Raw genomic sequence first — 15,485 nt, 5'->3', positions numbered from 1 at the left:
GAAGGTTTGCAGACCAATTCGAAAACACTTCGATGAATAACTACTTTTTTACATTTAAACACTTTCTTTAACAAGCAGACATTCCTTTTAAATTATCGTAAATAATAATTTGAAATTGTGTATTAATATTACATTTTTGTGTATGAATTAAAATGAGATCACTTTGAATTACTGAGCTCATGCTACGTAAGCAATCGCTAAGTAAGCGAAAGGATAAAGTCAGTCTATCAATGATTTCATTACAAAGAAATATTTTTAAATTACTTGTTTTAACAATTAAATTGAAAACTGAAGAATGGGAAAAAAATTAATAGTTTTATTTAGTAAGTTACAAAGTAATTTATATTGACACATCGTTAAAAATATATTGTAATGGATTCGGTGCGACTTCCACTTTCTTGAAATGAAAACACAGTTCTTGATAAAAACACAGGAAATTTATTTACACTATGTACAGGAAAGATCGTCAACAACTGCTAAATTATTCATCAGCAATTAAGCAATTATCACACAACACCGTAAACTCAACGTTTACACACGTATTTACTTCTAAATACGAAAACAACACAGCGAAATGCCTCGCTATAAACAGAGCTAATACACACTCTCAGTTCGGAATCTGAATCGAAAACCCACTCCCCTCTCCAGCGTAACCGTTTATATACACACCGAAAAGAGAGATCTCAAATATTCCAGAAAAAGCTACAACGTTCTACAACTACACTTTCATTGATAAAATCAGTGAATGAAATAAGAAAAAAAGAATAGGGGATTGTATACTTTAGCCATATGTTAAGGGGTTGTATATTCATTACGGGAAATTATTTACAGGTTACGTTACTACAATAATTACTATTTACAGGATTTGTAACAATATTCTAATTCAAGTTCCAGTATATTTTATGAAATGTAGTTTTTCGTATTCTCTAAGAGAGGGTGTCACCACTTATTTTGCTATTAAAATCGTTGTTAAATTGTACATTATAATTTGTGTTATAAAAGATTGAATTTCTTGGGAATAGAAATGATATTTTCGTTAGCTACATTGAATAGTCAATTAAAAATTTTATTCTTAGACACATTCGTATTCAGTGGATGTCTTAAGCTAGAAACATAGTGTTTAAGACTGAATAAAAGTACAATGGCATCGAAACTTTGATTGACATCCAGAATAACCGATCAGAGTGCTAGAAATGCCCCTATACCCGAACAGGAGTAAAGGTTGCTTATAAGCAGCCAGCATCGGATCCCTCTCTTGAAGCTCAAAATTATACTCCAAAAATGTGCTCTCAAATTGTTGCAGTTTGTTCAAAGTATTGTTTTCATCATCTAGTCAATTTTATTTTACACTGGTGTGCAAAAATTAAGGACGAAGTCTAAAAATTAGCATATCAGCTGAACGAAGAGGCAGAGCACGGACAGAAAGACCAATCAGGAGATTAAGTAAGGTGATGTACGGTAGCACATGCGCAGATATGCAGGCAGACGTAATGGGGGAGTGTCTGAGTAGTATAAAGCATGTTGTCGGTGTAAGATCAGTATTTCTGGCAAAGAGATTGCACGCCATATAGCAGTTAAAATCACACCGAGTTACTGCCTCAGCATGAAATGGCGAATAATCAATCTGTTAGACGACATCTGGATGCTTTTACCTGAGGTCGAATCATTGGGAAGTTGGAGGAGGCCGCAGTGTGACAAGTGTGGCTGCAGAGTTTGGAATTGCTCACAGCATCGTTTCACGAGTTTGGAGACAATTTCAAACTACAGGAACAGCTATCCGGGGGTTCAGTAGTGGTTGTCCACGAGGAACCACACCCGCAGATGAGCAGTATATTGTCTTACAGGCCAGAAGAAACAGGCGGCAGACAGCGGGAGAAATCGCTAGACAGGCGACTGGACGACCGATATCACGTTTTACCGTGGTCAAAAGACTGCACGGTGGTGGTCTGTTTGCACGACGCCCTATACGGTGTGTATCTCTAACGCCTGCCCATCGGAGAAGGCCTTCTCTGTGGTGCCGGGAACACCAGAATTGGAGAGACAATGAATGGGGACGAGTACTCTTTACAGATGAGAGCAGATTCAGTCTGAGTAGCGATTCTCATCTGGAGAGAGCGGGGAAGCTGCAATCATCCCTCAAACATCATTGAAAGGGACAGGTACGGATGTTGCGGTGTTCTCGTTTGGGGAGGCATCATGCTTGGTAGTCGTACAGACCTTCACATCATCAATGCAGATTCAGTCAACGGGACCCGTTATTGTAACAAGATTCTTCTTTCATATGTACATCTTTTTAGAGGCGCTATGGGTCCGCAGTTCCTTTTCATGGACGACAATGCACCATGTCATCGCACAGTAGCTGCCGAGAAGCTCTTAGGGAGTGAGGATATTGAACGTATGGATTGGCCGGTACGATCTCCGGATCTCAATCCCATCGAGCATGTATGGGATTTTCTAGGCAGATGCTTGGCAGCTCGTACCTTACCACCAGTAACGATTCGAGAGCTTAGATTGGCGCTGCAAGACGAATGGGCAGCAATGCCTCAACAACTCATTGACACCCTCATTCTCAGCATGGGCAGACGTTGTGAAACCTGCCTAGCAGTCGGGAGAGATCATATCCCCTACTAAAGACCGGATGTTTCTTGCTGGACACCCATCATAGGTATGTTTCGGTCTTCAGTCTCATTGCGCTCCATGCTACTTTTTCAATAAAGCTTCTTTTTATCCCTTTGATTTCTCTTTTAGTAAGTGTTGTTTACATTACACATGTCCTTACGTATTGGGGATCTTACGGTATTAAATGTGTTGATTTGGAAAGCTTTTGTACAAAGTTATATTGAAAAACCGTCTCGTCCTTAATTTTTGCACACCAGTGTAGTATGACAATCAATGTAAAACTAAAATCAAACTATAGCTGCTTTTAGTTACATTTCCAGAGGGTTGTCTGTTTTTAAGCAAGATCTAAGCAGCCATTGAGAAATATCTGGCTATGCAACTGGCTCTCAAGTACTGGTATTGTTTATCAGAAAAATACATTAGGTTTGAAGGAGAGTATGAATAGTTGGTAAAATGGGTTTATCACATATATTTAATGCTCTTAACAAAAATTTCATGCAACATATTTTTTATTTGAAATACAGTCAAACTTCCCTTAACGGACAGTTTCTGAATCCCCAGACCACCGAGAGATAGGCATATAATGTATTTCACTCCTCGTTAGCGGATAGTAAATGAGCAGAGTTTCGCTTTATTTTTCTGTGTCTGGTAAGATTTTGCTCTGCACTGCGTTCGTGGAGAGCATTTTTTCTTCTCCTTTAGGATGTTCTGGGGCTAACCAGTACCGATAAAAGGATTAACACCCCTTTTGTTCCGAAAATAAGAGCCATTCAAGTCAAACTTTTAAGTAAAAGCTTATGAAAGTTATGTTTTCATTTCATGCACGAAATTCCAGAAAAAAACAAGAAAAAAACTCTCTCAGTTTACAGTATTTTGCTTTATCAGTTTGTATGTGAGAGGAATTCATTCAAAAAAAAACTCTCTTGCAACTAAACAGTATACCCCCCCCCCCCAGATTTTGGGAGAGGAGCGTCGGCGCCATGTCCTTTCTCTACAGACGCCGATGAGATGAGATGAGGAATCAATCGGCACAGTATTGCCAGATAAAATGAAAAGTTACCCGATTTGGCTACATTTTGCTAAGATAGAAGAGACATTTTAAGTTGTATTTACACCATGAATAATGTCGTGCAAAAGTAAAAGGCTAACTTTAAAAGAAAAAATCGAGATTATTGAGTATGCAGAAAAAGAAAATGCTAGCATTAGAAAAATTTCTGAGCAGTTTGGTGTCTGGATAACACTAATTATGAGGGATTGGAACTAGCCAACAAACTAAAAATTCATTTGGCGACAAGCTTTTATTATGCCTCTAACCATGCAAAGAAAACAATTTCAACAATTTTTTTTCAAATAAATGATGTAACACATAAAAAATGCCTTCTTATTTTATTTTTCCGAAAGATTCAGCGAATTATTTACTTATTGGGTAAGTACATTTATATATGCGATACTTATTAATTTAATTTATAATTATACAATGTATGTGTCGGTTTAGAATACAAAATTAAAACGTCATTGTAAATTTAGACTTCCCCGATAGCGGACACTCCCCGTTAACGGACATAAAGTTTGGTCCAGACTGTGTCCGATATTGGGAGTTTTGACTGTACATGAAATACACCGCCAGCTCAGTCAATTCCAGCTGAGGACTGTAGTTTCGTGCTTATTAGCACTCATCAGCCTGGCATAGGAAGTTAATGAGCTGAAGGTGGAAAACCTCTTAAGGGAGCCAAGAGTGCCAAGCAAACTGGTAGCTATTATAAAATCAGCACACACCAAATGAGTGACCGAAGCAATGGTTCGGCTCAACTTGAAGATTGAAGGCAAGGCATGGTAATTTCAGTATAATATTCAGTGAAATATTCTTTATTTCTCCACTATTGTCCTGTGTCAACTTGAAAGTGAAGCATCGCTCCAAAAATATTCATTATGTAATAGGCTTTCAGCAATCTCGAATTTTCCATCTCCATGATGCTTTTATTAAAACCATTTTGCCTACCCAGCATTATTAGTTTTATAACATTTGGTGGTAATTTTTCTCTGTTCTCTTTAAGCCGACTTTCATTCGTTAGATTTCTAACATAGTTTTTTCTGGCAGAAGGAAAATGGAAGATTCTCAAATGAACATTTTCCAGCTAGCACTGCTTTTTTTCACAGTACTGTAAGTCATTGCGCTTTTCTAAACTGCTATCAGAACTTGTGAGCTTTTTTAAAGCTCACGTCTCTCCTGCCACCTTTTTTTAAATTCAGGTTTCAGAAATATTATGTGGTATACTGTACTATCGTCAACTCGTGATAACTCGAAAAAAGTATTTACTTGCACCTTTATAATGAAATTTTATCAACAATGCTCGAGTTTCTAGAATCAATGTTCTCTCAACTTGAGTGACTAGTTCTCAGAACACAACCCTTTCTTGTTCTAGTCTTCGTCTTCCTACTTTACTTATTAGTGCTGCGAAGAAGCTAAGGTTTATTTTTCATTGAACTATGGCTACAAAACGAAAATGCACTACATTTTCTATTGCAGAGAAAAAAAGGTGAATGATGCGGTTGAAAAAGAGGGAAAGAAAAAGATTAATATTGTGAAGGAGTTTGGCATTCCGAACAGCTCACTCTCGAAAACAAAGAAGAATATTCTTAAAAACTTTGATGATAAATAATCAAGGGGATTGGAAAAAATGAAGATTGGGGAACATCCAGAAGTTGAAAAATGTTTGATAAATTGGATAACGCAGTGTCGGGCTCAGAACATTCCACTTGGTAGAAACATATTGGGAGAAAAAGTGGAGGATTTTGGGAAGCAACTCACCTTTAGATTTCAAAGCAAGCAGCGGTTGGTTTAAAAATTTTAAGAAAAGAAACATCACATTTTACAGAATTTGTGCAGAAAGTGGCAGTGCAAGCCAAGAAGTCTGCAAAGAATGAAAGAAATCATTGTCTTCAATTCTAAAAGAGCTATTTCCCATCTGGAAAGTGTAATTGACGTGGAAAGAAAAAAGAATACCCATTAAACACTTCTTAACAGTTATTTTAAATAAAGTAGGGCAAGTTCTTATTTTGTAATTGATTTTGTTGATGAGGTACATAGTACTTATATTAAATGGAATGATTTTTTGTAAGATTTTTGGTAACTCAAATTTTTTATGTCTTCCCTTCAATTTTGAGTTAGCAAGAGTCGACTGTAATATGGGTAAAAAGGAAGAATTTTCTCGATGTGCTGAAAAAAAATGGTACACATAGAGCTTTGGGAGGAGAACATACCCCCAGTTCCCATTCTGCGGATCTGTGCCTTATACAAGCAGTGGTGTTATACAAAAGAGATAGTGCAATACAAGGGTCAATTCCTCCGCCTCCTCCCCTTTTCAAGTGAGAAAGCAAAAATGAAGTCAAAAACTGTTGGTTTGATGCCTACACAGTAAGTTAAAGCAAACCCACTCCCCCCACCAAAAAATAATAATAATAATAATAATAATGCCCTTCCAAATAATGCCTTTTCAGGACTTTGCCAAAAAAAAAAGAGGTCATCCAAGGAAGGTATATGTTTGACCACGAGATGTAGAAAGGATCTGAAGGACCAGAGAGTATCTGGATGATGTGTCCCCTAGGATGGCCCTAATGATATCCACTTGTTCAAATTGATGCTTCAATTTGATCCCTAGGATGATAATAGGTGAACTAAAAAAATGCCCTATAGACACTCATAAGAGACTCCTTGGGGATCAGTTCTTGTTTAGGCTATCTTTTGGACATAAGCAAAGTGCAGTACCCAGGACATTACGAGGGCAATATAATAGATTGTAATAGATATGTTCAAATATGATCCCAAGCACTTCTGTTAATGTATAACCAATAGCTTGGAAAAAGCATTGGTCCTATGGTCATTTCACTTTAATTTAACAAAATTTGGATGACGTCTAAATGAAATACTTCTGTCAATCTCCTAATGTCCTTAGAATTCAAATCACGCTATAATATTCCCATCAATTCCTTTAGATATTGTTCTCTGTTGAGTCATTTCTTATGTGTAGATTATTAAGTGCTATAATGCCAACTTCTATACACTTATGGAGGGATCCAGCTTCTGGTTTGGTGGGGGGAGGGAGGGGGTCAAAAGTATCATTTTAGGGCATGAATAGAGTACCTGGGATGAATTTTTCAAAATGTTAGTCCAATAATGCAGCTTTAGGCTATCTTTAGTTACTTAAGGGGGACATGAGCCCCCTCTGGATCCACACCTGGAACAATGAAAGTTGAGAAATTTTTAATAAAAATTTTATTAACTGCTTACAGGCAAAAAAATCAATAAAGCAAAAATAACAAACAATATGTTTTCAACAGATACAAAATCACAAACAATATGTACACAAATAGTCAGCATTAATTAATCTCTGTCTTCAGTTTCCATAATTTGCAAATTTCCTTGAATGAGAAAAATACTTTAAAACAATGAAAAATAATTAAAACAATTAGATTACATGAATACTGATAAGCAAGCTAAGAAATTAAAGGGAGAGGAAAATAAGAGAAAATCACAACTTAAACATTTTTAATTCAAGAAGTTTTTTAGTATGCTACATTGTCCAAAATATTAGGGAAGACCCAATTAATTGGAAACCTCATGAAAATATTTCTGGATGCATGAATTGTTCTGCTGGTGACGTCAGTTACGAGGATTTCATAAAATGAAGGACAAATAAAACAGCTGCAAAAGAATTTAAATCATATCACTTGGTGGGCAGAAAAGTGGGGTATGGCAGTTAATGTTGGAAAATGTCAAGTGCTACATTTAGATCATAGCAATTTTCCCAATTGTCGTCACATTTGAGGGCGCCAAAGACCAAGATTCGGCCTTGCTGATAATGGCAAAAAAATAAGATTCCTGCCCAAAATTGGGGATCGTGCCTTGTCCCTAGTTTATCGATATACACTCCTGTTTGTGAAAATTGCAACACCACAAAGGACTTACGTGAGTGAGCTGAAAATTGCAGGAAATATAAAGTAGGGCATGATATGCAAATGATTAGAATTGCAGACCGGTAGAGCATGCGTATGCTGAGCAGCGCCTTCTGAACGGCGGATTGAACCAATTATAAAAAGACAGCTGTAAAGAGGCGTGTATGATTATTGGTGGTTAAAACCATCGCCGCCTGCGGCTACACTGGGTCAATGTGCATAGGAGCTGGTGTGCTGATTGGCAGCAGGTTGTCTTTTCTGACGAATCCCACTTCAATTTGTGGCACCATTTTGGCAGAATTCATGTCAAGCGCTATGCCGGTGAACGGCACATTTTGGAGTGCATTATCGAACACCACAGTGGATGAACATCCGGAGGTATGGTCTGGGGTGCCATAGCATAACATGGACGATCACAATTGCTACGAATTGTGGGCAATTTGAACAGTACCCGATACATGAACGAAGTTTTGCAGCCCCAAGCTATTCCTTTCCTGTAAGGTTTGCCAGGGGCTGTATTCCAGCAGGATAATGCCACTCCACATGTCGCCAGGACTGTCAAATCCTACCTTGATTCGTAGCAAGTATAGCTTCTTCCTTGGCCTGCATATTCCCCGGGTATGTCACCGATTGAACATGTGTGGGATTTGGTTCGGCGGAATCTCGCTCGTGGTCCTCGTCCTGTTGCTTCGACAGATGAACTTTGGTTGCGCATACAAACAATATGGAATACTCCTATGGCAGATATTCAAACTTTGTTTCACTCCATGCCGAGTCATGTAGCAGCTCTTATTGCGGCGCGTGGTGGCCACACAAAATACTAATTTCTATCTCTTTTTATTGCTTGTTTGGTTTGAAAATGTAATCTGAAATCATATATTTATACACCTTTTTACATTTAATTGCCTAAATTAGAATATACCCTTAGATTTAGCTTTTCAAAAATTAATGATACCCCAACAAAACATAAATGTGAAAAGGAGCCAAGTTTGGTAGAAATGAGGTTCTTAGTAGGTGGTGTAACCGACAAAAGCGTTCGGATCTAAATTAGTACTAAGTTCTATAGCAGTTCCTCATAGAGATGTTTGATTTTCCCATTTTCAATTCATTTAGAAAACAATTTTTTACTTTCTTTGATATTGGATCTGGAACTTGGCAAGTTACTTTAGAATTAAGCAGTCAAATGTTTTGAAAACAGTTTACTGATGACTAAAACTTGCAGCAAGCAAAAAAAAAAAAAAAAAAAGATTAACGCCCCAACAATAGTGCTTTTTTATAATAAGTTTTAAGACTTTTTTTAAGGGAGTAAAAGATTTTCAAATATATATCATATTCAAATACCTAATTTCAAATATAAAACCTTTTTTTGCACAAAAACACATACCATACAGATAATCATCAAATCCACTTGAAGAATTTCTTCTAGAAGTTTCATCCTCCTGTGGAGAGAAAATAGTACTTATAACAGGAAAAACCATCAATGGCAACACCATTGCTGCCAACTGTGAAAAATGAAAAGAAAAAGATTCTGCATTCAGTTTTAATGAATGAATCTCAGAATTTGCAGATTTAAATTAGCATGATCAGCTTGATTTAAATCACGATTTAAATCAAGTGATTTTTTAAAAATAAAATCTTTCATATAAATCAATTGAAGGGGTTAGGGTAAACATGTGACAAGCCAAAAGGAGTGACTTTTCAATTAACTTTTCATTTCTCATAACTAAAATAGAAATGAACATGACAATGGATTATGTCATTTGGAGAAAGACATATCTGGTTTTAGTATTGCAGAATATAGAATGTATAATACCTATGAAAAATACTAAAAATATTTCTTATGAGTTGGCCTACTGAAAAATTCACATCATGTAGCATATCACATTCTTGCCTTGAGCCTTTCAATTGATTTGAATCCAGTGATTTTTTAAACACAATCATTTAATTTTATTTTTATAAATTATTTTTGCATTTTTAGAATGTGTTGTTCTAAATTTAGCTATACTGCATTATTAAATCTTAACTTCAACTGCCAAAACTACACAGATCCCTCTTTCTTTGTGTGTAACAGATTTTCAGACCCTTGTAATATTGCTTTTTTCTCCAAAACTAATTTTAAAAAAATAAAAATTTGCAGTTTGTCTTATACACCATGACTAATATAGTTAAGAACAGTAATGGTTCAACATATTATTTTACACTAAAAACATACATGATGATGGGAACCTTATCTTTTAGCAAAAACATAAAACAAAAAATCACATCTTATCAAAACATAATAATGTATTCATAAATCTTCACAAAAGAAAAAAAAATCATACTTAGAGAACTTATCCTAATTTCAAAAGTAAGCTGAATGGATTCATTAGTTCAGGTTGCTTTACAATCAAGGTCTTCATCTCAATTGAATTCATTTCAGAACTTTTGTTGAATCTAAGCTGATAAACATAGAATTTTTCTTCGAAATAGTATGAAAATTAAGTTACCAGTCTGCTCCTTTCGGATAGCGCTATTTCAGCCAGTGTCCACAACGAACTACTTAAATATGTACCTGAAGTAATCTTTAGAAAAATTATGAGGCTGTATAAATACAAAATACTGCCTTAACCTTCAATTTAAAATAAGACCTATTTACAAAAACAAATTTTTCACCTAAAATTGTTATAACTGCCCACAATTAATTTTCTTTCCAACAAATTAAACTAATATGAAAAATGGAATTAATTCATTAGATGATCGTTAATAGCTGTAAAGTCTGGGTCCAGTTAAAAAAAATTAAGTTTAACTAGAAGTTCTTACAGTACAATCTCTTAAAAACGTTTATTTTGATTAGCCAGCGTTCTTCTGAATGGAGAAGCAGGAATTTATGTTTACAAGCCCTGTTTTCCAAAATCTTGCTGAGCAGTTTTGACTGGACAGGATGAAACTTGATAAATTTAACTACTTTGAACTATTATATTTTCCTGCATATTATCCGTGGGCGGCCTATAATCCGCAGGTCCTTAAATCGGCCTGAAGAATAAAAGCTTTGTATAATCCGTGGGTAATACAATATGAAAAAATAAAGTTTGAATTTTACATACCAGTTGAGCAACTAAACTAAAAACCTGAAAAGGTAACTAATTTGAAGGCATAATCAAAATTAATCTGAAATATAATCTAAAAGATAATGATTTCTTCTTGAAATCATGATTATAGTAAGCTAATTACTGGGTCATTCCATGTCAATTCAACCAAAAAAAATGGCATTTTGACACCCACCGACACGGATTTTGATAAAACTTGGTGAGTTTAGTCCTTTAATGTAGAAAAGTATCCACATCAATTTTTTCTTCTCAATCTGCTTTAGTTTTCATTTTACAGCCAGTCAAAATTTTGAATTTTTCGTATTTTCCAAACTATGACGATTCTGCGCGTTGATTGAAAATAATTTGTATTTCATTTATTTTTCAGCCAATTTTTATGAAAATTTACAGTTATATTAATGAAAGTATGAGGATTTCAGAAAAAAATATAAAAAAATTCTAAGTAATATTTTAAAAGTAGAAAAAATTATTTTCGTAATTTTTTTTCTAAAAGTATGAAATACGTTCAAGTCGATATCAACCAAAGGGAATATGATAATCAAAAAAGTTCTTTTTTCCTGATGATCTTAGATGTGTGTTCTGCCATTAAAAAAGATAAAATTAATGGCTTTTTCAGTTCTTTATATTTTTAGCTTAAAAATATATCTGCTTCATTTTTTTTTTCAATTTTTTTTTATTTATTTTCCCACACTATTATCAAAAAATGAATGTATTCAAAAATATAAATATCTCAATAATTTGCACATGAAATACTCTTATTTTTTATTTTAATTACAAAAATGCTATTTTTTACAAATTTCATTACATGGTACACTAGTGCAACCAGAAATACTTCTGGAGGGAGTTTTTGGCTTCAAAAGTGAAACACAAATTCTTCTTCATTTACACGTTTCCCAACCAGTGGTTTGCGAACCCCTAGGGGTTCGTGAGGGCTGAGGGGTAGAACGGGGGCTCTCAAAAATACTATTGTATTGGCGGAAGTTTATAATTCATGTGCTGTTTACTCATCATTTATTCATTTGTCTCTTGCAAGGCCAAGTTTCATAGAGTGCTGAAGAAGTTAAACTTATGGGTACAGGGTATATGAAGTTGAAAGCATATAAATACTTTCGTTTTCTCAGTAGTTTTTGATCGGAAAATTCGATTAAACTTAAGGGAAACAGTACAAAAAGCATATGCGAACGCCTGCTTCACTATTAAAGTGGGACAAGGAGTTGCCTTGCTTATTAGCAACAATTTCCTATGACCTTTTAGTGATGAAAAAGAGAAGGAATGATTGGCAACCCAAAAATACATCAGGGATGGGGAAAAATATTTTTACTTAAGATCAATTTTCTGGGTGAAACTTGCTACAGTGTGAATTACACAGTTAAAAAAAAAATGTCAAAGGAATAAACTATGCAACTTGCTTTGTGGTGTATGTAAAAAAGGAGTTCAAGAAATTTGTTCAGATTGAGTTTCTCTTAACAAGTGGGCATACAAATATGTTTGTTGATAAAAAATACCTTTTTTTAAATATCTGGTTATTAAAGCAGTGAGTGCTATTGTTTTTCAAAAATAAAAGAAAATTCTTAAGCACTCAAACTCGAAATTGCAGTCAAATTATAATTATGCGCCGTATATTCCTACCAAACAGCTAGACACATAATCCTGTACAAGAAGTTATAAATTTCAAGACTGTTCTAGTTTTATTGCAAGAAAAAGGACCATATTGTTAAACTGAGAGTTTCTAAAGGGTATTTTCTGAAACTATTCCTTAATTGCCATCTGATTCAATGTTACAAATAAGTATACTGTTGAGTCAGAAAAATATTTTTTCTTAAAATTTGATATTCCCTTTTGATCAATGTTTCAAGGAGCAAAAGGATTTTCCCACACACAGAAGCAAATTAAATGCTGAACATAAAGACTGAAACTGACAGATATTCGATTCAAACTTTGAGATACTTTTAATTCCACAACTACTGCAGTAAGTTGCATTTAGATGTTCCGTGTGCTTATAGCTGCTTATGTTTACCTAAATGGAAGATAAATGTAGTGTGGGAGAGTTGACATTAACTCACTGTCACAAATTTAGTCATGGAGCACACAAGTTATAAAAAATGTTAATGATTTGTCTGAAGATGAACAAATTTTCCTAAAGCTACGAACTGAATCAGAACACGAATTCAAACTATTTGTCTGCATCACAAAATATTTCTGAAAAAGTTTGAATTTCTGCAAAAGGTAATAAAATATTAATCATCATACTTCATAAAGAAGTTGGAAAAACATTTAAGTGGAATCAATATTTCAGAGAAAAAGTAAACAAAAAAATATCTTGTAAATAATAGGAATAACAGGCTGATTTGATAGATACTGAATTTTTAATAAAATAATACATTGAAAATTGTTTGTAGGCTCTTTATTCTAGCAAATAATACAGCTATGTAAACAAATTGGGTAATGAAAATTTTTCGAAAATATTTTGTTTTAAATATATACATTAGGGTGGAATGAAAAAAAAGTTTCTGATTTTCAATTTGCCGTAGTGCGGAAAAGTTGCCTTTTCATGCAAACAAGATGTAAAAAAAATATGAAAAATATTGAAGCACGTCTTGAGGTGCCGCAAAGAGCATAAAATTTTGCAAAATTGCAATTTTTGCTATATTTTAAATTTTTTTAAAAAAAACTTCAAATTTATCTTTGTGTTTCAAATGCTGTCGAAAAGCAATTTTTATGCTCAACAGGTTGCACAATAACTTTTTTTTTGATGTTCGGATTATGTCTTGAGGTGCCGTAAGAGCAAAGTAAGTTTCGCAAAAACGCATGTTTTGTGGAAATGCACTGGCATCTGGGAGCTTGAGTCATTGCAGCAGCGGATGTTTAAATGGGGTGGGGCTGGTTTGCAGTGATTTGTGTGAGTGGGGCCAAGCTCAGATCAGGTGTCAATTTCTTTGTCGAGTTGAGTTAGTGAGTAACGTAAAATTTCGTTAGTTGGTAAGATACTTCATTGTTGTGAGTTGCAATGGGTCAGTCTAAACAAGTGCAGACGAGACAAACATCAGAATGTCCTATTTTTGGAATATTTAGCGATTTCAATGAAGTTTTACTACCTACTTACGAAGACGCAATGAAATGCTACTGTTTTATTAGACACGGCTTAAAAAGTGCAGCTGGAAAAGATCTTTCTATAAGTGAAATATATATGACTTTTCAGTTTCCAAAATAGATTACATTTGGTCAAGAGCTTCTTTGAGACAAGAGGAATAGAAGCCTAATGGATTCTTAGATGGCAAAACAAAAGACTCAAACGAATTTAAAGACAAATTAGGACAACAGCTGGAAACCTGTTCTAATCTTCCGGTGGTTAATTCCTTACCTATTGAAAATAACCTTCTTTTTGAGAACATACAGGACATAAGTACCGATCACAAATATGTATTGGATATGTGTGTCACTATATCAAGTGGGACTTGCTCACTAGATTTATCTTCAAGGAACCTGGGAAAACTTCCCCTCTCCGGATGACTTACATTTGCAAACCGTATATTTTGATTGCACGTGGCAACTAAAAATCCGACCGAAAATCTCAAGACTCTGACTCAGTACATTGTTAAAGTGCAGTAAAGTATAGTTTCCTTTATATGGGCGTGGCATTTCGCTAAAATTGTTTGAAACAAATAATAATACTGAAATATATTAATAGTAATCATTATTCATTCATACATTTTCAAGAAAGGATCCATTTCTTGTACGGATCAAGTGGTTGATGCGTATGCTCCTGTGTGGTTTAACATCAAGTTGAAACCTTCTCGTACTTACGGCTCTAAACATTTATTTGAACGTATCTTACATTCACGATATCTCTCTCATGATTTTAAGAACATTATAGACCGGGTTATATAAAGAAATGGGTATTTTGATGCAACAGAAAATCTCCATTTGGTTATGTTATGCAAAGAGCGTAGAAATGTAAGAGAACTTGGATTACGACGTGTATTGAATGCAAGAACACAAAGTAGAGGCGGGATTAAGAAGTTTAAAGTTCAACAAATAGTATTTCTGCCAAAGATTACATCGATAATGGAATTGTTAGAATTGTTAATGTCTTTTATAGTATACTAGTGAAACCCACACGGCTTTGCCCGTTGTAGAAAAATTAAAAGGTCAGTTGGTTTGCTTGTATATTTACAAATAATGTAAGAAGAATTTCTCGCCAATTGACTTGCCCATGTTACGGTTCCAGGTTATGACAACTTGGTAATTTACTCGCCCATCTTATAATTTTGCTCGGGTAAATGTGATTAAAATTGGAATAGAAAAAGAAAAAAATCGAATTTTCAAAAAATCGCTTCGAGGTACACCCCCCCCCCCCATGCTACAAACTAACTTTGTGCCAAATTTCATGAAAATCGACCGAATGGTCTAGGCGCTATGCGCGTCACAGAGATACGGACAGAGATCTAGATCTCCAGACAGACTTTCAGCTTTATTATTAGTAAAGATAGTAAAGCTTTACTATTAGTAAAGTTATGATTTTTTTTTTAAACTGTATTTTGTAATTAGTATTTTTTTCCTAATGTAATGCTTAAAAAATGTATTTACTGTCATATTTTGTGCCGTTATATACAGTAGGAAAGCATAAAAAGGAATTTCATTGTTTAAATGGAAATTTCGGTTATTATCAAACTTTAAGCTCGTTGCGGCACCTAAAGATGTTGTAGTAAAGCAATGAAATTTCTTCTGCTTCTTTTTAAACTTAAATGACAACTTTTCTCCCCTACGGCAAACCAAAAAAATTAAAAAAAAAAAAAATTAAGGTCATTTTTGTTCCACCCTAATATA

At 34.6% G+C, this 15,485-nt stretch overlaps 1 protein-coding gene across 1 annotated transcript in view; it reads right to left on the bottom strand.

Moving 5' to 3' along the window:
• Positions 1-6,899: 6,899 nt before the first annotated feature.
• The window catches only part of LOC129222171 (uncharacterized), a 60,816-nt gene continuing 52,230 nt past the window's right edge, over positions 6,900-15,485 (bottom strand). Inside the window, exons 4-5 of the mRNA XM_054856632.1 lie at positions 8,957-9,011; positions 6,900-7,038 (exon numbers count right to left, since the gene is read on the bottom strand). Coding sequence (XP_054712607.1) covers positions 7,001-7,038; positions 8,957-9,011 — 93 coding nt within the window. The 3' untranslated portion in view covers positions 6,900-7,000. The remainder of the gene's footprint in view (positions 7,039-8,956; positions 9,012-15,485) is intronic.

This window comes from Uloborus diversus, chromosome 5 (assembly GCF_026930045.1).
Source record: "Uloborus diversus isolate 005 chromosome 5, Udiv.v.3.1, whole genome shotgun sequence".
Classification (NCBI taxonomy): domain Eukaryota; kingdom Metazoa; phylum Arthropoda; class Arachnida; order Araneae; family Uloboridae; genus Uloborus; species Uloborus diversus.
Note: the sequence above shows the minus strand (reverse complement) of the source record. Positions and strands in the feature narration are given on the sequence as shown.